The following is a 22,798-nucleotide window of genomic DNA, read 5'->3' as shown; positions in this document are numbered from 1 at the left end:
AAAGTCTTTCTAATCATATTTACAATTATTTTCTCATATTGATATATAAATATTTTAGTTTTTCTTTTACGTTTTTTTTTTTTTATTTGTTATAAATAAAAATGCTTATTTTGTTGATTTCTCGTATTTGTTTGGTTTTTCTTTGATTTTTTTTGTTTTTGTTTTGTTGGAAATTAAAGTAAACATTTATATAGCACAAGGTATTTTCACGTAAGCCCGTATAAAAAGTATAAAATTGTTTTTACTTTATTTTGGTTTTGTTTATAAAAATTACAAATGTTCATATAAAAATAGATATACATACACATATAAAAAAATGAAGTCAAATAGTAATACACACACATATTAGCACACAAAAAATATTATATGAATATAATAGATATATATTTATATATATATGTATATATATATTATGTTAGTTCTTCGGCTAGCCGAAGTTTGCATACCCTTATAACCAAAAAAAATAAAAATAAAAAAAGAAATAATTAAAAAATTTACAGCACAAAATATATATATCGAAAATCATCGATCAGGCAACGTAATCCTTGTGTTCCTAGAATTTTTATTGTCACCCTTCGGCGGTGTTTTCATTTTTACTTAAATTTTTTCTAGTTTTTTTTTTTCTACCCAAGCAGAGTTTATTATGTTTTGACTGAATTTATATGTTCATATATTCATATACTCATATATTCATATACTTATATATTCATGTACTTATATATTCATATATTCATGTACTCATATATTCATATACTCATATATTCATATATTTAAATTTTCATATGTAATATGTTTTTTTTTTTGAATTTGTAGCAAACTTTTTTGAAACTGGCCGGATCGATTTACTATATCATATAGCTGCCATAGGAATGATCGGTCGAATATTGTTTCATAATCTGCCAGGGTTTTCAATAATCATCGGTGTGCCGACGATAGTTTTTTTTTTTTATTTGATTTCTACGGGATTGGAACGGACGGACCTGCTTTCAGCTTCCTACTTCTTTACATTCGATTTTTATACTAGATTTAGTATATTAAGTATTATATAGTATATGCAGTATTATTATCTACTGCACTCATTTCGAAAATTTAAGGGTATGCAAAATTCAATCCAATGTGATTAACTTTTTCCTCTTTTTGTTCTTTTATATCAAAATCAACTAATTAAAAAAATACAAAATAAAAAAAAAAACAAGAAACTTAATGATCAGGGATTATCCAATGTTTTTGGATTATTTTGCTATTATTATCGTCGTAAGTTCTCTTTTTATCTTTTTAGTTTTCTTCTAAATATATTCGTATAACAATTTTGAAAAAAACAATTAGCTTAGAAAGTTCTAAAAAAAAAAACGTTGTTGTCCAGTTTTTTAAACATGAATAGAGATATTTTTCTTTAGTTTCCACTATTTTTTGTATGCATGTATGTATGTTTATGTTTTTTTTTTTTGTTGTTTTTTTGTGTATGCCTAGGGCCACATATACATATAGAATAAACCACATATATATATGCCTATAAAATATGTACAATCCGTTAAGACTTAAAGCGCTGCATCAAGTTTAGGTTTCGATATCGATTTCGGTTTCGGATATAACAAATCATAAATCATATGTGTGCCTAACTATAACTTTTCTGTTTTCATACACATACTATTATTAATATATAGACTAACTTTTTTTTTTTTTTTTTTGCTTTGCGTATATTTCTTTTTGTTGTTGTCTGTCTGCTATGTTAATCGTATGATGAGTACGCATTGTTTATTTAATTATATCGTTTTTTTTTTTTTTTTGTTGCTTGTTGTTGATAACTGCATTTTTGCTGCTTCCTTCGCCTTTTCTTCAAATTTAATTGGCGACCAACAATTGCTGATAAGTCGAACCGCTGCCGTAAAACGAGCTGAGACCATCGATGAGCTTGTTGTTGTTGCTGTTGTTAGTGGCATTATTATTGTTATTATTGTTGGTGTTGCTGCTGGTGGTTGCAGCAACGCCAGCAACAGTTGCATCTGCCTGCTGCTGCTGCTGCTGCTGAGTGTTGCCTCCAGCTGTGGCTGTTGCTCCACCATTCACAGTGGCAACATTCGAGGAGATGGAACCCGAAGTGGATACGGAAACGGAGCTGGAATTAGTTGTTGTTGTTGTTGCTCCGACTGAATCAGCGACAACGCCAGCTGTGGGCGTGGCAATTGGACTGCTATCCTCTGCTGATGATTCGCCATTCACTGCGCCACCAGCTGCGTTGGCAACGGTCTCATCCACGCTGCACTCTCCGGCATCTCCGGCAACCAAACCGAAGCAACTCTCGCTGCTGTTGGCGTGCTCCAATTGCTGTTGTTGCTGCTGTTGTTGCTGCTGTTGCTGGTTGTGTGGAGTGTTGCCAAAGTAGCAAGGTTCCAGATAAGTACTGTAGCTATTATTGCCGGCAGCTGCGGCGCTTCCAAACAATCCCAAGCCAGCGGGATCGGCATTAAAGTGCGGCGGCTCATACAGATTACGCTGTCCGTTGTAGGGGGGGTACAATCCCATCGCCATGTTCGGATAATAGAATGGATCAGCAGCAGTCGATGCGGCTGTCGATGCTCCTCCTCCTCCCACTCCCACTCCTGCCCCATTGCCTGCTACCGCATTGCCAGCGCCCAATGCCAACGGATTGGGTGAAAGCGAACGAGCCGGAGAAACTGCATCCAAGGCTCCAAAGGCGGCAACTGAGGAGTTTCCTCCGTGTCCGTGATGCAGTTGCTGTTGCATCGCTCGCTGCTTGATGTAGTTGGAGAACTCAGTGGGCGACATGCGATACGAGCTGCTGTAGAACGAGAGAGAGAGAGAAAGAGAGAAAGAGAGAGAGAATACAAATATAGAAAGAGACAAACGGATAGAGTACAATTTAGAACAGTCACAACACACATCAAGTGAAAGAGAGAGAAAGACATACAAATCAGAAATCTAACTAAACAGTTATTAAAAAAAAACTATTCATCTTCAAAGTTTATTTGACGATCCCATATAAAAAAAATCTATATATATTTCATTACAGTTACTTATAGTTAACGCTGGCTGTGTGTGCTCTGTCTGTGGATATAAGAAAACATATTCTACAACTACATTTTTTTCCTAAAAAAAAAAATAAAAAACAAAAATAAAAAAAATAGTTAAAGCATTCACAGCAGTATCATGATTAAACATTAACGGCCTGATCTGAATCAGAATCATAATAAAAAAAATAGATATTAGATTTCAGACCCATAAATTTGGTTTTCTCTTCGTAATTTGTTAAGTAAAAGAAATAATGAAAGTTATCCTATTACATCTTTTACAAATTTAAAATTAAATTTTTCGCTAGTATTCCCAAAAAATTTAACTTAATTCCTCAATATTAAAACATATCCATTAATATAATAAATATAATCCAAAAATAAAAACCTCTTATTTACAATTTAATTTATATTTTCTACTAAAACTTGTCGTTTTTCCACTTTAGTCAACCCTTTTACATTATGTTTATAAGTTAAATGAAATTTCTGTACAAGTAAAGTTCCAAAAACCTTTTAGAATGTGCTTGATTCTAGTCTTAAACTTATTCGAGATGTAATTGGCATTCTAAAATAATTCATAGGCTATACTTGGTATATTGTACTACAAAAATATACTGCCCAAATACTAAATAAAAATATCGACGGCTATACGTGGTATATCGAGTGTGCTCGACTGAGTTACCCGCTACCCATTTTTAATAAGACCATATTCTGAAAATATACCAAAAATATACAGCAAATATACTAAAATATATCGCTGCCTATACTTGGTATATCAATACATTCAAAATAGACTATAGAGTACAGTGCTGCCATACTGAAGAATTTTTTAAATAACTTCTACAATTTTAATTAGTTATGATTGTATGTACCATTCATAATTTTAGCTTCAAGAAAATAACAATTGCTGTCGAAAAAAAAATGATATCTTTATCTTCTATAATCTCTGAGATCCAAAGTTTCATACGGACGGACAGACAGACGGAATGGCTAAATCGTTTTGGCGATCAAAAATGTATAGCATACTTTTTGGGTTCACAGATGCCTCCTTCTGCCTGTTACAAACCTTCCTTTCTACCCTATAGGCAGTGGGCATAAATAAAGTCCCCAGAAATTTGATACAGTTTTGAAAGTGTCAACTCTTTGTTTCTTAAAATGACACCAAAAGGAACATAGTCTCAGAGAGAGAGAGAGCAGGGTATTTTAGACTCACCTGTTGGTGCGCTTGGAGCTCGTCTTGAGCTTGGTGCTGCCGAACTTGGTCTGGGCGAAGGTGGCCGTGGTGAATGTTAACGGCGCTTGAGCGGCACGCTGCACAAAGGCGGCGGCTGTAGCGGCGGCAGCAGCGGCAGACGCATTATTATTGCTACCAGCCAAACTGCCGCCGCTAGAGCCGCTGCCATTGGCATTCGCATGACCATGTCCATGGGGATTGTGATTGTGGCTATGTGGATGGGGATGTTGTGCATGTTGATGTCCATGCTGATGCTGATGTTGATGCTGATGCGAATGCGAATGGGGATGGGGATGAGGATGCCCATGTGGATGGGGATGGGGATTGGGATTGGGACTGCCCTTGGCATAGGCGGTGGGCGAGCTCGATGATCCAGCTTGCGCAGCTCCAGCAGTCGAGTGTGGCGATGAACCCGATGCTGTGGCAGCCGTTGCTGGCAATGGTGGCAATGTGGGCATCGTTGTGGCTGCACTTCCTCCTCCTCCTCCTCCTACAGCTGCTGCACCAGCTACTACTCCTCCTCCTCCGGCTGCAGTTGCGCCAATGGCGCCATTGGCTCCACCAGTTGTGGTTGTTGCCCCAGTTGCCGATGCTGGCAATGGCAATTCCTTGGGGCTTAAGCTCAAATTGTTCATGGTCGTGTTGACCGCATCGATGGGACGAAAGCATTGCGCCTCCGGATTGAACGTCTTCCTCACCTCCCGATCCGCCGAATGGCTATCCTCATGATTCTCATTGTTCTCCGTGTAGAGTATCTAAAAGAAAGAGATACAGTTTAAATTAGTAATTCTTATATCATAGAGTCGACTTCAAGTCTCACCTTTACGGCACCCTTTTCGCCAATGCGATAGGAAACCTCGCCGGGATCAACCCAGACGGAGAGCTCATTGGGCAGATTCTCGAGTATATCGCTGATCGGAACTCCGCTTTCTCGCGCCGCTCGCGCCAACACCGAATCGATGGGATCGCCAGTTTTCAGACAGCGATACGCCGAACCCTGAAAAGATACAGTAAAAAACGAGTTAAGTTAAATAATTGTTATAAAAGATGTGATATAATCAATAGTTTAACAAATCAACAGTCGACAGTTCTTAATTTAAGACAATTTATAATGAATTAAATTTTAGTAAGTTTTATAAATACTATTCATTATAAGAAAAAAAAAAACTTTTGAACATTGCCAGTGCTGCCAATTTGGATTTTTTCCCGTCAAAACTGGCTTTTTTTGAAGGCTAAAGCGGGAAAAATTTGTGAATTACGGGAATTGTGAAAAGCGGGAATTCTAGCCTTTTTAGAAATTTTGTTGGCTTTTTCCCAACTTTTTTTTGTGTTGTTAATACAAGAGTACAAAATATGGAAAAGTGGCAGCTTTACGATAGTCACTTATAAACAATCCAGAAAATGTGTTGGCGTATCGATTTTTTTTCTCGAAATACGCTAATTTCATCACTCGCTTAGTGTTTCCATTTAAATTTGATCAAGTGGGCCAACATCAGCAACACAAACAAATTTTGGTGTTTAAAGATTCTGGTGAAAACCGGTGATTTTTTGAGTTGGCAACTGTGGCCATCCAAATATTGTGTTTGCCCTGGTCATACCCGATTTCTGGCTATTTCCCAGGTTAACCTAATTAAATCCAAATTAGGGAATGCATTCTAAGCATAAGGTAAAGTATTAATTTCAAGCAAAAGATATACTCTATTCATTTTTATTGTAATATAGAGAATCGGATTGTGACGGATGGGAAAATGCTGCGTCGACTATGAAGTGCCTATAAAATAGCTGCAGATGATAGGCACTAATATGTCATACGCAAAAAAGACAGACTAAGGAGATAACGATAAAATAATGCAAATCTTTATCTTTTAAATAAAAATTAACTTAATAAATTATTATTTTTGAAGAAATTTTTTCTCTTTTTTTATACATTTCTTTTTAGCTTTTTTTTTGGATTTTTAAATAATTTTTTTGAAATTTTTTCTCTATTCATTCCGTCAAAAACAGTTTTTTTTGCTTGTCAAAAGTTGGCAGCACTGAACATTGCTTTAAATTGCAGCTTAAAATCGCGAGATCTTCTAAATATAATTTATGATTTTTGTAAAGAAAAAGATTATTTACAAGAAAGAATATAAGTTCATCAGCTTTTTAAGACTAACAAGGTTTTTGCTTGTTTCTTATATCTATGATACAAAAACAATGTGCCATCAATCAACTAACAAAAATTGAATATATAAATAAAAGTGTTTAGTTCTGATTTTGTCGCACTGCTATTTTAATGAAACCAGCTTAAAGAAAAGTCTTAAAAAGTTCATGAATGAATGTTCGTTCTTGTAAATAGTTTTTCTTAAAAAATCTTAAGTTAGGTTCCACCATTGTATTACTTTATGATAAATACAAAGTAAATAGGACAAATTTCGAATGTATTTTATTTTATTTCGTAATTTTAAGCACTTGCAAAATGAATGCAAAGTGTTTAAAAGTTAATAATCCGTATATATAAGATGCACAACTGTGTTAAGCTACTTCTAAAGAATAATACCGAAACTTGGCTTGAACAAAATCTATCTAAAGAAATAATATAATACTAAAATGTAAACAATTTGAGAGATTGCCATTAGCAGATTGCAGATTATAAATTTGGTAACTTTAACTCTGTCAATCGCTGAAATATGACAGCTGATAAGGGCAGACGGACAGACGGACAGACGGACAGACAGACAGACAGACGGACAGACAGAGTTAGTTAGTTAATTTCGCTCACCTTGAAGGGCTTCTCGGGGTACCAGTGTCCTTGAAATTTATCCCGCAACGCCTTCTCCAATTCCTCGCCAAAAATGTTCACTCTTCGGCGGGGCAATTTGTTGTACAGATACGAAATGACAAAGTTCAACGCAACCTGTATTTCAATATGCATTTTGGCAGCACTTGCACACTCTTCTCTCTTCGTCTCTCGTCGTCTCTCTCGCTCTCTCCCACTGTTTCGCACGCTTGTTGACTCACAAAATGTATAACGGTTTTATGGCTGCACTTTATTGCTCTTGTTGCTATCTTGCTCTAGCTTGTTGTTAGTGTATTGCCTGTGGTGGAAAGAACGTTTCACTTGGACTTATCATCCGAACTATGATTGATAATTTGGAATACTTTTCGAATCTCTATATCAGATGTTGTTGTTGTTGTGGTTGTTGTTTGTTTGTGTAGAGAATTAACAATGTGTATTTCTTGTTATACAGTTGTTGTTTTTTTTTTTGGGTTTTTCTTGTAAATTGTTTTTATTTTTTTGTAGTTTTGTGTGTATGCACGATTTGGTATTTGAATATGTTTATTGAATAGTTTCTCAGTGTTGAATGAGAAATGTTTTTCGTGTTATCCCTTTGAATTTATGTTCCCCGTTTTGTTGACGTTATAAGCGTAGTTATCTAGATACGATTGCTATATATCCCCTACTATATAGCATTTGAGTTGAGTTGAGTTGAGTTCAGTTGAGTTGAGTTCGAGTTGTGTTTTATTTTTTTGAGTTGCTCTTCTTATCTTGAGGCATCTGCACAATCTTTAGACATACATAACACACATCCTCTTTCCGTTCTTCAATGGCATCGATATTTGTTTACATTTAATTTGTTGTCTAGTTCTCTTATCTACGCTGTTGTGGTTTCTTGTGTATTTTGTCTTTTATCTATTGTATTTCACTGTTTTTTTTTTGGCAAATTCTTGTTTGTTTTTTTCTTTATTGTTTTACTATTGGGTTCTCAAAAGCAGTGTGTAGCGATGTTCATAAGAAATATATCTGCAAGAAAGCAACAAAATATATTTAATTTAATATAATTATTTAGCGAAATTATGTTATTTGTTTTAATTTAGTTGCCTTCTCAAACTCGAATTCAGAATGAAATCTCAGCAACCTTTTGCTGTTTATTTCCCTCAAATAATGTTCATTACTTTGCACACTTGAAACATGTTCACATCGTTACACTAAAAACGTAAAAAACTCAAATAAAAATTAAATACTTAAAAAAAAAAAACCATTTAAAAAACAACATTATAAACAGTTCATTAAATCTTCGTTTGGACTTTCGCACACTTGTTTCGCTCGCAATAATAATAATGTCCAAACGCCGCGATGTCGATCCCCATAAGCGGGATATGCGATCACGCTTCAAGCGTTTGGTACGCGCCGTCATGATCAACAGACAATGGCTCGATGAGCCCGATGAGCAGGCTCAGGGCATCTCCATGAACGTGAAGAAGAATCTCGCCTTTCTGGTCCGTCAAAAGCGCAAAACGGGCATTCTAACTGTGGCGGTAAGCGAAGCTATCAATCAAGTGAATGTGTGGTTGGTTGATTGACTTGGAATACTAACTGATTGAATTCAGTAGCAGTTAACAAAGCTAACAATCAATCACATGTGTGAATGATTGATTGATTGATTAATTAGCAAAGCTATCAATCAATCGTATGTGTCATTTATTGATTGACATTAACAAAGCTAACGCATCAAGTGTGTCTGTGATTGATTGATTGATTGATTGACATCCGATTTGGAATACTAACTGATTAAAGACAGCGGGTGTTAACAAAGCTATCAATCAAGTGCATGTGTGTTTGATTGATTGGCATCTGATTTGAGTACTGACTAACTGAAGCCAGAGGCAGCTAACAAAGCTATCAATCATGTGTATGTGTGATTGATTGATTGCCATTTGATTTAAATACTAACTGTTAGAATTCAGTAGCAGTTAACAAAGCTATCAATCAATCACATATGTGAATGATTGATTGATTGATTAATTAGCAAAGCTATCAATCAATCGTATGTGTTATTTATTGATTGACATTAACAAAGCTAACGCATTAAGTGTATCTGTGATTGTTTGATTGACATCCGATTTGGAATACTAACTGATTAAAGACAGCGGGTGTTAACAAAACTATTAATCAAGTGTACTATGTTTGATTGATTGATTGAGATTTGATTTAAATTCTGGCAGACTGAAGTTAGTGAAAGTTAACAAACATATCAATCAAGTGCATGTGTGATTGATTGATTGACATTCCCTTTAAATACTGACTTATTGAAGTCAGTGCTAGTTAGCACATCTAACAATCATGTGCGTGTGTGATTGAGTGATTGATTAGTATTCGATTTAAATACTAACTGATTGAAGTCAGTCAAAGTAAATGCTATCAAGCAAGTGTTTGTATGATTGATTGATTGGCATCCTATTCAAATAGTTACTGACTGAAGTGTTGCAGCAATCAGATTGATTATTCACATTGCCAGTGGCATCTAATAAAGCCATTAATCAAGGGTTTTTGCGATTGATTGATTAAAAATAATACAAAATTAGTGATTGATTGACCATTCACATTAATGATTAAATGTAAGCCATCAGTCAAGTGTTGTTAATCATTGGTAAATTGTTCGTCAGTTAAATGATTGACGATCAATTTATTTAAAGTATTTATGCGTCTAATAGATTGATTAATTATGGTCTGCTTAATTGATTGAAAGCAAACTATTTAGGATTTTTGTTGATTGATTGATTGACTTATTTAATAACCAGTTTATTGGTTGCATACTATTCGCTTTATCGATCGATCGATAATTAACGCTTGTATGATTGAACGCGATTGATACATGATTTGCTTCCAACACAGGAGAAAGCACTTCTGCGCTCTCCAGCCTACGCTCGCACTGTGGAGGAGCGCAAGAAATTGTGCATGATTGTGGCAGGTTTAACCTGCTTCTCGCGAATTCCGCCGGTAAGTCTTATCTCCAGCTAACGATAGCTGCATCAACGATGATGATGATGATGACGATAACGATAACTATTATAGAAATTGAGAGCTCGCTTGGTGCCCGTGATCAAGTTTATGACAGTTGGCGCTGATCGCATACTGATGAAAGAACATGATTTTCCCCTCTATATATACTTTGTGATTTCCGGCGAAATCGAAATGAAAAAAACCCTCTACGACAAGGTGAATGAATGCTATATTACGAATTCATCAAATGAAATTAATACAAGTTTTTATGTCAGGCCACAAAGAAAACTACAATGATATCGGAAGCGATTGTGGGACCTGGAGATTGGATTGGCGACGTGGAAGTGCTCGAAAATTGTAGCAGACTCAACACTTATGTGACGATATGTAATAGTATTATTGTCTACTCTATATAGCGAAATATAGTGTTATCTGTTTTTTTTTGTAGCGTCTTGCGAGTTGCTGTGCATAACCGAGTTGGAGTTTAGAACAATTTTGGGACCCTTTATGCGAAAACAGTGGGCGGACAAGAAGACAGCCTTAAAAACGCTTAACTACTTTGATTTCTTCACCGAGGAACAGGTTTGAAAATTTTAGATAAATTAGAAATTACAAAAATTTACAAATGTTTCAATATTCAGAAAAAAAGCTGGCTAAATTTAAAAAAAAAATCAACCAAAATATTCACTGACTGAAGCCAATGGCAGTTAACAAAGCTATCAATCAAGTGCATGTGTGATTGATTGATTGACATGCCATTTAAATACACAGTGATTGAAGTCAGTGGCAGTTAACAAATCTATCAATCAAGTGCATGTGTGATTGATTGATAGACATGCCACTTAAATACAAACTGATTGAAGTCAGTGGCAGTTAACAAAGCTATCAATCAAGTGCATGTGTGATTGATTGATAGACATGCCATTTAAATACAACGTGATTGAAGTCAGTGGCAGTTAACAAAGCTATCAATCAAGTGCATGCGTGATTGATTGATTGACATGCCATTTAAATACAAACTGATTGAAGTCAGTGGCAGTTAACAAAGCTATCAATCAAGTGTATTTGTGAATGATTGATCGATCGAAATCCGAATGACTGAAGTGATGTCATTGATTGATTGATGATGCGATTGATTGATTGCAAATAATGCAAAATTCGCGATCGATAATACAATTAATCCATCAGTCAAGTAGCTGTTGATTGCTGAATTGTCAGTCAGTTAAATGATTGATTGATTGATTGGTTGACTGATGTAAAAGATTGGCCACTTAAGTACTTCTGACAAATCAAATTTATTCTCAATTTCAGATTGTACGCGCCTGCAGCTATGGACTTTTAATACAATACGATCCCTTGCAGTTTATATATTCGGATAATCGAGGCGCTGTTAGCTATGTGCATTTCATACTCAGCGGCGAGTGCACCATACTACAGTGCCTCAAAATGCGAGTGCTGCGAAATGTGGGCAAAATCACCTACGATTTGGTTAAAGTGAACAATGCGGATGGTTTTGATCTTGATGCAAAGACGAGCAAAACTCGCTTACGTGACTCGGAAGTCGAAGTATCGAATTCTGATTTTAATCTCGACGATTTGTTGGCCTCAACGGACTCACAAGATGCGGAAACGTTGCAGGAGAAGAAAGCGGTAAGTACGAAAATGAAGAAAATTGCGCTAAAAAAATTGAAATTTTCCCTTTTAGAAACGCAAAATTGGACTGCGAGAGGTGGAAATTGCCTGTGGTTATGGTGGAATTCAGCTGAAAAGGAAAATTCATCGCAACCCGCGACGAACTGTTTTGAGACGTCGCACAACTTATGTGGCAAGAAGATTGACAAGTTTTGGAAAGACGACTTCATCGACGGCTCGCGCCAGTTCAATGCATGGCGATGATGATGAGGATTATTTTGCGGAGGATGCGGAGGATGAATATGATTATATTCCAGAGGATTATTTCGTGGAAGAGGAAATCTCCGTTGAGGAGACGCCAACAACTGAGAGAACAACAATGAAATCGATGATATCATCGAATCGAAGCACAGCGCGCTCAACGCTCAAATCACTTCGACAATCGGATGGGAATGTGCTGCGTGTTGAAACCGATGATTCGATGAATCAGAATACACCACGTGACACGTACATTTCGCCCACAGTCAATGTAGTCGTAAGTTTACTACTACTTCTGTAATATACTATCTACTGTTTAGTATAATATTTTAATCCCTTTTACAGCCGGAAACTGAGACGCGTTTTGTGGACGTTGGTTCTCTGACTTATGGCGGAATTTTTGGCCTAGGCGAGACGATAGTTCATCGCGTTATCATGGCACGCACAGTGGTTCAATGCATGTTGTTGCCGCGCTTCTGGTTAATGGAGCCGGATCAAAATCCTGGACATATCTGGAAACGTCGCAAATTCTATTTGGAGGGTTGTGTCCCGTCGCGTGAGGAACTCTTTGGCAATTTCCTCAAGACGCGACGTTGGGAGAAATTCAAACATGATTATGTGCAAAGCACACTCAATCCGAATAGCGTGAATAGCACACAACCCGAAGATATACCCATCATCAGTCGCATTGTCGAGACCAGAGATGATATTTAGTGAGCAGTGTGCGAAATCTTGAAATTTGTTGTGTACAAAAAAAGATAAAAGAAGAAAAAATAAAAAAAAAATCTAAAAAAATACAGAGATTGAAGAGGATATTGTTTTGGAAGAACTTGCACAAATTTTTCGGTAAGCTAATTTTCTTTATATTTTAGTTAAGTTTCCTGTTATAGTACTATTTTGTTCTTGCTGTACTGGTTCGATACTTAAATAAAGAATCTAATTAAAAAAAAAAAAGTTAAGTTTCCAACATTGAGAAACGTTAAAAAAGAATTTATCGAATATTTTAAAATGATTTTTCTTAGTTTTTAGAATTTGTTTGAAAAATTTTAAAATATATTTTTATTTTTATTATTATTATCATTATTATTATTATTATTATTATTATTATTATTATTATTATTATTATTATTATTATTATTATTATTATTATTATTATTATTATTATTATTATTATTATTATTATTATTATTATTATTATTATTATTATTATTATTATTATTTTTATTATTATTATTATTATTATTATTATTATTATTATTATTATTATTATTTTTTTTTTTGTTTAATTTTTCTTTATTATTTTCTTTGTGATATATATTCGTATATTATATTAGATTGCATATTATTGGTTATTTATCGTCAACTAACTAAATCCAAATCAATTTTGCTTTTCACTTTTTGCCTTAAAAAGAGTTTCGCTTTTCAATATTGAGAAATACCTTTTTATACACTTTCACAATAAGTTGACAATTTGAAATAAAAGCAGAATATTGATTACTGTTCCAAAGGTAATGACAATACACAATTAAAATCAGTGTTCGCATCAAAGGAAGCACTTGACTTCAGAGCAAAGCACAAAGAGGAGGACCAAAGATAATTGATGGGGCCTATTAACGATAATTAACAAGCGAGTTGACTGTAAATAAATGATGGCAGCCATATTGTATTGTGGCATGCAATAACAATAATAATAATGATGAAAATAATACAAATAAGTATTGTGATTGAGCAATTTGAATAGCTTATTGAATTTGCATTATTTTCTCATATATTGAAAAGAAAACGTTGCTGGCCCGGTTCTCAGCTTATTAGGCACGACCTTTGCCGACACTTCATATATATATAAATACATATATATATGTACATAGTTATGTATATATGTAGTAGTGTGTGTGGGTGCCGACGTCATTCAGCGTCAGTTGGCAGTTTGCTCCGATTGCAGCAGACAAGTGCTGCCTCGACACGCTGTGCACCTAAATGTCATCCTTAAATATAGGTTAACCGTGGCCACACACACACACACAAACACATACAATGAACACAAAAGAGAGCACGCATCACATGCGAAAAATAGCACAAAGCAGAGAGCGGCTCTCACTCTCACTCTCTCGCTCGCTCGCTTGTTCGTTCGTTCGCAAAAGTGCAATCGTAACTGGAGCAAACGAGACGAGCTTTCGCAGCAGCAAAGCTTTTGTTGTTGTTGTTGTTGCTGCTACTTTCGCTGTCGCTTCTTGCTGCGTGTGCGCGATGACATTTTAACGACTTCAACAGCTCACACAAACACACTGACTACGCATACATGTGTACATAATGCACTTGCTTTTATGCTCTTTGCTCAAATGTGTGTAAACTGCAAGCGTCAAAGCGTTCAAATGTACATAAATGCACACACACACACACATAACACTGTAAATAACTACTATGCATGGTAGTATATACAGCTATGTATATATGTATAGTACTTGTACACTTTTTGTGTGTATGCAAATCTGCTGCGTTCTAGACGCGCTTCGAGTGAAGGCCGCTGATTTCAAAGCTCAGCTGGGGGGCAAAAATAAAAGAGAATAACAACAACAACAACAATAATAGTACTACAAGCAGAAGCGAGACAGACGAAGACTGCGGACCCATGGGAAACACAACTTGGTTGAAATATCAATTTGCCACGATATCTTTGTATAGTATGTTATTTCTTTCTATTTTTATGTCCATCGATAGCAATTACATTTGGTTAAAAGTCAACAAACAAATCAAATCTTTTAACTGTTAACTAAAATCAAGCAAAGGGAACTAACAAAATTGAGTATTATCTTCAAAGCATACACAAATGTAACTTAGAATATCAAGTATACGCAAATATTGTCTATCAATAAAACGTATTCTTTGAGTTTTTTTTTGTATATTCACTTGCTATAGCAATATATATGTATATATACTAGCTTGTATAATTAAATAAATATACTATATATAGTAATATAATATATAAATAGATTGTATATAATATATAGTAATGCTATATAATCTGCGTATTATATTAAGCATACGTTTAGTATGATTAATTATTATTTATTATTAATCTTTTTATCGTGTTGTATACGAATAAAAATTAGATTCAAAATTAATGATATGACATTAAACAATTATAAAACTTTCAGCTAGAAAAACTAAACTTCTTTTAAAACTACTTTAGATATATTTCTGAATTTTTATGAATCACAAATCAAATTGTATAGTTATCCGTTATAAAAAAGAGCCAACACAAAAAAAAAAGTTGTACTCTCATAACTATGCTTCATTTTTATAACATTTGTAAGATAGTAAATCTTTTGTATTTTCTACACAGCTTTATTTTCTTCATTTTCATTAAAAATAATGTGAAATATATTTAATTACTTCACAAATATTTTGAACCATTTAAAAAACGTATTTCCTTTATAATAATTTGCTCAAAAATAATGCAAAATACTCTTTCAAATTCATTTTAAAAATGATTTTCAAATATTACTTAAATCAATATCAATTTTATGGGACACCTTTAAAATACTTTTTGAAAATTATTGAAAATATTTGCAAAGTCAAGTTTCATTTCGAATACAGTTCCAACATGATTTTCTCTACATATTTTAAATATTGTACTAAAATCAATATAAATTATGTGAGACACCTTTAAAAAGGGGCTTTAAAACACTTTCTCTTAGAGCCAAAAAAGGCAGCTGAAAACGCTTTTGTACGCATTGATAGCGCCAACTTTGACCTTCATTTAATAACGGACACAGCAATAGGAAACCTATTCCTCTTCCTTCCCCTATTCCCCCATCATTCTTGTAAAACAACTTACGGACAACCCTTCGATGCAGCCAGAAGTTATTTTTGGGAGGGTTCGACACAAATTGTTTTCCCTGTTTGCTGTTGTTGTCAGGTTGAGAGAAGAGAACAAGGTTTCTCCATTTGCACGGCGCGCTAACGGTATTTATTTATTTATAAGCATTCTCACAAGGGGATGCACAATGCAAGCGAATGTGTATGTGTGTGTGTGTGTGAACTTGAAAAAGCTCGGCTCAATTTTCACTTTTATGCATGTCGAAACATGTACACACATGTAAGATGGCAAGACTAACACACTTAGAGACAGAGTTGCCAGATGCGCGTAATTAAAGAAAAACCCAAGCTGCCCCCTGCCCCCTTTCCCCTCTCTCTTCACACGCTGCTTCTAAGGCACCCTCAACTACATCCGTTGGAGGACGCTGAAGGTTGCTTCCATTATTGTTTATTTATATTTGAATATGTACACACTGTGTGCGTGTGTGTCTGTGTGTGTGCGTGTGTGTCTGTGTGTGTGTACATGCTTCATAGTTGGGTCAAAGTGTCGTCGTCGTCGTCGTCGTCATACCTTTTAAATCAACCTTTAAAACTGTTGGCCCAGATTTTATTGATTTTTGCAAAGAGCAAATGACGACAGAAGCTTAGAGAGAGCGCGCCGAAGAGTGTGAAGCAACACACAGCGAGAGCGTGTGAAGGATAGAAAGAGAGAGAGCGAGCGCAGCTGTTCTTGTTGTTGTTGTTGTTTACTTTCGTTCGCTGGAACGTGGTTCATTATTATAATGATGTTCTTCAGCATCATCATCATCGTGATTAGTGTGCAACAAATTGTCACACACAAAATAAGAAATAAAAGGAAACTGGCCAAAAGTTATTTATAGCCCACAATTCTTTGCTTTGCTTTGTTGCTGCTCTTCCTGCTGTGAAACGAGCCCCTCACAAAAGTCACAACTAATGACGATGATGATGATGATGATGATGATGATGGTGACATCGTTCTGGGGCTATTTGGTAATACTTGACAGGTTATAACACTGTCGGAGAAATCAATGCGAGTTGCTCTTTAAGAGCAGCAGAGTTCGAGTTACGAGTTATTGAGGACTTTAAATATAGATATTTGATTGTTTTTACTAAAAGTTAGTATATTTTTTTGGTATTTTATACTATACTCAGTATTTTAATATACTTTTGAAGAAAATTAGTATGTATATTTTAATACACTTTCAGTTAAATTAGGACTTATCAAAGCTTTTTCCAGAAAATTAGTATATTTTAATATACTATACTAAATTCGTTAATATACTATTCACGAAAAATCAGTATATTTTAATAAGAGTATATTATATTATATATTTTAATATACTTTCTGATAAAAATTCTTAATTACCAAGTTTACTAAGTTAAGTTACTATTTTAAAATACTTTCCTATCAAAATTGGTTATTCTCAAATGTGTTTCGAGAAAATTAGTATATTTTATTAATACTTTTAGTATACTGTCAATATACTACACTCTATATACTTTAATATACTGTCAAGAAATTTTGTATATTTTAATATACTTTCAGATAAAAATTAGGAATTACCAAATGAGAGCATATTTACTAAGCTTTTCATTCGTATTCAAGATTAGTATATTTTAATGTACCATACTATACTATATACTTTTCAAGAAAATAAGTATATATATTTTTATACACTTTAATTAAATTGGGAATTATGAAATCTTTTTTTTTTGCTTTCAAGCAAATAAGTATATTTTAATAATACTTTTAATACTATACTATACCATATACTTTAATATACTTTTCAAGAAAATGAGTATATTGTTTCTGATTCAAAAAAGGAATTACTAAATAAGAGTATATTTATTAATTTCTAGATATCTCAGATATTAGAGAAGTCGCAATACTTTTGAAGAAAATTACTTTATTTTAATACACTTTCAGCTAAAATTCAAAATTACCAAATGAGAGCATATTTACTAAGTTTTCCCAATATATTAGGAAAGTCTGAACCTCTATTTAACTACAATCGATTATCGATAATTCGAGCAAACGGTAATGAATCACTTACAACACAAATTATCATCGGAGTGTAAATAAGTTAAGTCGCAAGTTAGCAAAGCTAATATTGACACTCAACTATATATCATTTAAATTATCAACAGCAACTCGAAAACGACTAAAGATTAACCTACTTACGAGATAAAAACGATGGGAGTGATATGATAAGCTGACTCATCTGTACCGACGGCAGTAAAAAATCAAGTAATTGCATTTGCAAGCCATTATTTATAAGTAGTTTTTAAAAAAGTTCAATTCTCGATTTAAATTGTAAAGTCTCTTAAAATTTGATTTTTTAGATTAGATCCGAAGTTTAGAATTTCATAAGTTTGTTATTTAGTATTCTTTAGAAGTAGTTTTTAAAAAAGTTCAAGTTTGAATGCTAAAATTGTTTGCTTTGGGTTTAAAGGTTTAATATATTTTTTTCATTACTATAATTTATAAGTATTTTTTAAGAAAGTTCAATTTTCGATTGAATTCTAAAGTATCTTTAGTTTTGATTAGTTGGTTTTTGGTCTAAGGATTGGTTTCATTTAATAAATTTTGTTTTCTATTTAAGGATTGCTGACAAAAGTTAAAGTTAAAAGGAAAATTAAAAAAATAATGTCAAAATTTAAAAAGTATTGTTTTTTCCGTTATTTACTAATAAATATTCAAATTTTTTTTCTATTTAAGGATCGTTAAAAAAAGTTCTACGCACAATTGTTTAATGATTTTTTTAATGAAAAAATAGACTAAATGAAAAACTTCGTTTTTTCGTCATTTACGTTACTTGAAACAATTTGCATAATTGCTTGAGAATCGTAAATCTTTAGGAACTATAAAAATAAAGCAAAATGTGACAAGCTATGCGAAATAAGCAAAAATCTATAAATAAGTTCAACTTTTTTTTTTTTAGAACCACGAGTTTTAACTTTAATGAATATGAATGAAGGTGTTTTGTTTTCGATATAGAGATATCTGCTGATTAGTTTGGGTTTCTTTTTAAAGGGATTTTACGTAAATACTAAAATGCATATCGTATATAGGAATGTGAATTGTTTATCGACACGAGTCGCTGTCTGATTTATGGAATCAAGCTATCGAAGACATGAGACATCATAACATATTATCGCAATCGTAATTGCGTGATATTATTATAAAACTGTCGTGCAGTCAATTAACAGTGTTGTTGTAGTTTTTTGTGGGGTGGGGGGGGGGGGTTTCTTTACAGTTGTTGTTGTTGTTGTTTTGTCTGGTTTCTTCAATTAGGTGACTTTAATTTAATTAAGTTAAGCTGACGATTATGAATCCGCTGTGATAATGGGCAGGTAACGGTAAAAGGCAGCAAGGGCAGCACTCACATGTGCATGTGTGTGTGTGTGTGTGTGTGCATGTGTGTGTGTGTGTGTGTGTGATACCAATTGTCTCTCAATGGCCTTCAATTCAGCTTGTTTGTAGATAATTAGAGCGTATGTACACACATATTTTTGTAGTGTATGGGAAAACCTTTTGAGCTCTGTTGTTTGTGCCAATTTGTGCTTGGGGTATTTTTTTTTTCTGTTTTTGCTTCCTTATAAATAATATATATGTTTTGTAGTAGTTTTGTTATTTACATGTTACCACCAGGCAGCAAAAAAAATGGTCTTGAGTGTTATAATCCAGTTCACATGCCACTGTTAGAAAACTGTTCTATTATTACAGTTGCTCTTGCTGTCGTAGTTGTTGTTGTTGTCGTTGTTCTTACATCACACACACACACACACACACACACACGCAACGCATGCAAGTGCATTCGCATGTGTATGCGTGTGCCTGGAAGTAAAATTCCTTTTGCCAGCTGAGCGTGTGAGAGAGGAGGGGGGGGAAGTATAAAGGGGGGCGACATGTCAGCAGCTCTCATAATCGAACAAGCACTGGCCGATTACATAAATACGATACAAACACACACACCAATGTGTGTATTCTATTGTATCGTATCGTAATGCTTGCAATTGGTATGTGTGTGTGTGTGTGTAGCTGATGTTCGTTGCTGTTTTGGCTTGCGACGCCCACAAAATAGTTTTTTTAGACTATTGTTGTTGCACTTACAAAAAAAACGAAAACAGCAAAAGCCTTATTTTCATATGAATTGCATAATTCCTTTTAGGTTATTTGTCGTCGTTTAGCACATCATTTAAAACTTAACGACGCACGCACACACAGACAGACACGATATATGCATAAACTAAGAAGAAGACGAAGAAGACGACAACGACACCTTCACACAGTGTGTACACATGTACTTAAATATTACAAGATCGCAAAGACACTAAATTATATTCGACTCGAATATGTGTGTTATTTTGTTTCTTCTTCGCCTTTTTTTTGTCCACTGACTAGCCTCGCTCGCTCTCTCTCCCTCTCTCGCTCTGTCGCCCCCACTCATATTCCTTTTGCGAGCCCCCCTTAACAAAAGAGCAAGTGTCGCACACACAAACACACACACACACAGAACAATAAGAGCGCAAGCAAAAGCGAGAGAACAAGCCCGTAACGTTTCCTCTCTCGTTCTCTCTCACTTTGCGAAAAACGGCTGTCGGGTATTTACGTTTTGAGCTTTAAGTGGGTGGTTGGTGGCAGGCTGAGCGACGTAGTGTGAAGGGGTGAGGGGCGGAATGGGACAAGCAAAAATTTTTGTGCTCAAGACAATTTGGCAAAACAACACAAAACAGCTGACAGCGTAAGCATGTGTGCGTGCCTATGCAGCTGTGAAGCGCTCTCTTTCTTTCTCTCTCTCGCTCTGTGTGTGTGTGTGTGTGTTTTTGTTGTGCCTTTTTTTCACCATAGAGGACATTTTGTACTATTAATTTCTACCATTCTTTTGTTGTTGTTGTACACCACACTTGTGTCGTTTTTTTGTTGTCGCTTTTTGCTGCAGCCATTTGTCACAATTAAAAAATGTTTTGCTCGCACTTAATTTGTTATCATTGGAACATGTTTCCCTTGCTTGTTTATTGACAAATAACACAACGCACACATACACACACAGAGAGAACAGCTGATGTAAAGCACATGCACACAGCACACATACACATACACATACATGCATTGTACTTACACATGTCAGTGTGAAAAATAAAGCACATGATTTTGTTTTTCTATCTGTGCACACACGAAAATTGAAACGACAAATACACGTAATGTGTGTATGTATGTATGTATGTGCGTGTGTTTGTACGTATGTAAGTACGATATTTAACATGTGTACATACACACGTTTTAGCGACAGCGACTCAATTCGCCCACGACGAAAACGAATGCGAATACGATAAATGCCAAATGACGCTAATACACACATACACACACACACACACTTGTGTGAGTGTGTGCACAAAATTCGCTGAGCTGCCAACTCAATAGAACAACAGCGAATAGTTTATCGAATTCGAATTCAATACATAATATGTATGCAGAACATATGTATGTATGTATGTTACGTACGTACATATGTATGTATGTACATATATCTATTTACGAAACAGCTCGTCGTCGCTTGCCCATCAGCTGAGTGCGCGACTATGACGACAAATTGTGATGCGAGAGTAGTGTGAGTGAGTGAGAGGACGCACTTGTTCTATTGCCATGTACAACATTATGTACCATTTTTATATGTGTCTGTACAATGCTGCTGCGCACGGGTAAAGAAAAGTAGAAAGACACAAAAAAAAAAAACAGTACAAAATTTGATGGAACATGTCCACGGACACCAAAGTGGATGGATGGATAGCAAGCAAGAAAGAAGGGGGCGGCGGGGAAGGGAGTTGGTGGTCGTTTCGTGTTGTCTGTCGGCTAACAGCTGGGCACGACGGCACGAGCACACGACGAAGCACGAAACACGAACACGAGCTCCACTGCCCTACTGAGCGATAACGAAATCGAAATGGAGTCGCGCAATCGGCAAAACTGATTGCTGCGCTGCCTCTGCTGCTGTTGGTGCCTATGCTGTTGCTGCGACAGGGACAGGGACATTTTGGCTGGCTTCAAAGATATCTCGAATGCGTTTTGTTGTTATTGTTGTCGCGAGTAGTTTTCTCTAGTTATCATACAGTGTGTACATACTAAATAAAGCACACATATAATTATCTCTACATACATGCATATGTACGTGTGCCAATGTATACACATGCATTTTGTAATGCACATTACGAGAACACAAAAAAAATGGGAAGAAAAATATATGGCATAGAATTTTTAGAGTTCTTTTTTTTTTTTTTTGGTTGTTGTTTTGTAAGTACCAAGCGAACTATTATGTTGATTGACGTAGTAGTCGTTGTTGTTGTAGTTGCTGTTGCTCTTGTTGCAGTTGTTGTTGTTGTTTGTACGATGGGCGAGAGTTGGCGAGTTGTGTAATACGTTTTTAGTTTGATTACAATTAGGTTTTGTTGTTGTTGTTGTTTTTTTATATTTTTTGCTTTTTACTATTGTTCTCCTATGTCTATTTGTTTATCTTGTGGTTGTTGTTGCAGTTGGTTTAATTTGTTGTTGTTGTAGTTGTTGTGTTTGGTTTCTGTTGTATTTTATATTTTATTTTATTATATTTTTTTTTTTTGTTCTATTTTATGCTTTGAGTTGCTTGTGTGTGAAAACGTTACTTAATTGCAGCGCGCGCTACGAACGCCGTGTAAAACGTCCGTAGGTCTTGAAATCGTTGTAGTAACTGAAATGAAACTGAATTTGACGCGCGAACGCGAAACTCACTCAGCCAGCCAGCCAGCCAAAGCAAGCAACAAAACAAATACGCGCTTATACACCCACACACCCACACATGGACACAGCTGCACACGCATAGCCGTAGCACACACATACTGGCATAATTGCATTCGACACACGAAGTGCACAAGAAGTTCACCAACGGAGACACGAACGAACGACACACGAACGAACCGAACGCACGAAACTTTTTCGTCGCTGTTTCAAGCTCGTTCTTTGCGCTCTTCTCCTACTCACAACTCAGTCACTCACGTTATGTACCTTGC

General features: G+C 35.0%; 3 protein-coding genes across 5 annotated transcripts in view; 1 reads left to right on the top strand and 2 right to left on the bottom strand.

Moving 5' to 3' along the window:
• The window catches only part of LOC132796178 (large ribosomal subunit protein eL30), a 197,800-nt gene that overhangs the window by 7,328 nt on the left and 167,674 nt on the right, over positions 1-22,798 (bottom strand). The gene's annotated exons all lie outside the window — the stretch shown is intronic.
• LOC132796174 (protein Tob1) lies at positions 925-22,482 on the bottom strand. Of its 3 annotated transcripts, none has more exons than XM_060807246.1 (5): positions 22,058-22,482; positions 7,025-8,047; positions 5,084-5,260; positions 4,243-5,018; positions 925-2,797 (listed from the first exon to the last, which is right to left on the bottom strand). In XM_060807246.1, the coding sequence occupies exons 2-5, from the start codon at positions 7,175-7,177 to the stop codon at positions 1,843-1,845; spliced, it is 2,061 nt and encodes a 686-aa protein (XP_060663229.1). In that variant the 5' UTR covers positions 7,178-8,047; positions 22,058-22,482; the 3' UTR covers positions 925-1,842. The 3 variants fall into 3 exon arrangements, with proteins under 3 accessions (XP_060663229.1, XP_060663228.1, XP_060663230.1); XM_060807245.1 differs by having other exon boundaries at positions 925-2,800; positions 22,058-22,481; XM_060807247.1 differs by lacking the exon at positions 925-2,797 and adding an exon at positions 2,979-3,108 and having other exon boundaries at positions 22,058-22,478.
• LOC132796175 (uncharacterized) overlaps positions 8,191-22,798 on the top strand; it is a 332,334-nt gene continuing 317,726 nt past the window's right edge. The window contains exons 1-8 of the mRNA XM_060807248.1: positions 8,191-8,562; positions 9,920-10,024; positions 10,100-10,243; positions 10,303-10,414; positions 10,476-10,609; positions 11,339-11,677; positions 11,733-12,194; positions 12,263-12,763. Coding sequence (XP_060663231.1) covers positions 8,365-8,562; positions 9,920-10,024; positions 10,100-10,243; positions 10,303-10,414; positions 10,476-10,609; positions 11,339-11,677; positions 11,733-12,194; positions 12,263-12,631 — 1,863 coding nt within the window. The 5' untranslated portion in view covers positions 8,191-8,364 and the 3' untranslated portion in view covers positions 12,632-12,763. The remainder of the gene's footprint in view (positions 8,563-9,919; positions 10,025-10,099; positions 10,244-10,302; positions 10,415-10,475; positions 10,610-11,338; positions 11,678-11,732; positions 12,195-12,262; positions 12,764-22,798) is intronic.

This window comes from Drosophila nasuta, chromosome X (assembly GCF_023558535.2).
Source record: "Drosophila nasuta strain 15112-1781.00 chromosome X, ASM2355853v1, whole genome shotgun sequence".
Classification (NCBI taxonomy): Eukaryota; Metazoa; Arthropoda; class Insecta; order Diptera; family Drosophilidae; genus Drosophila; species Drosophila nasuta.
This window is presented reverse-complemented; position numbering and strand designations above follow the sequence as displayed.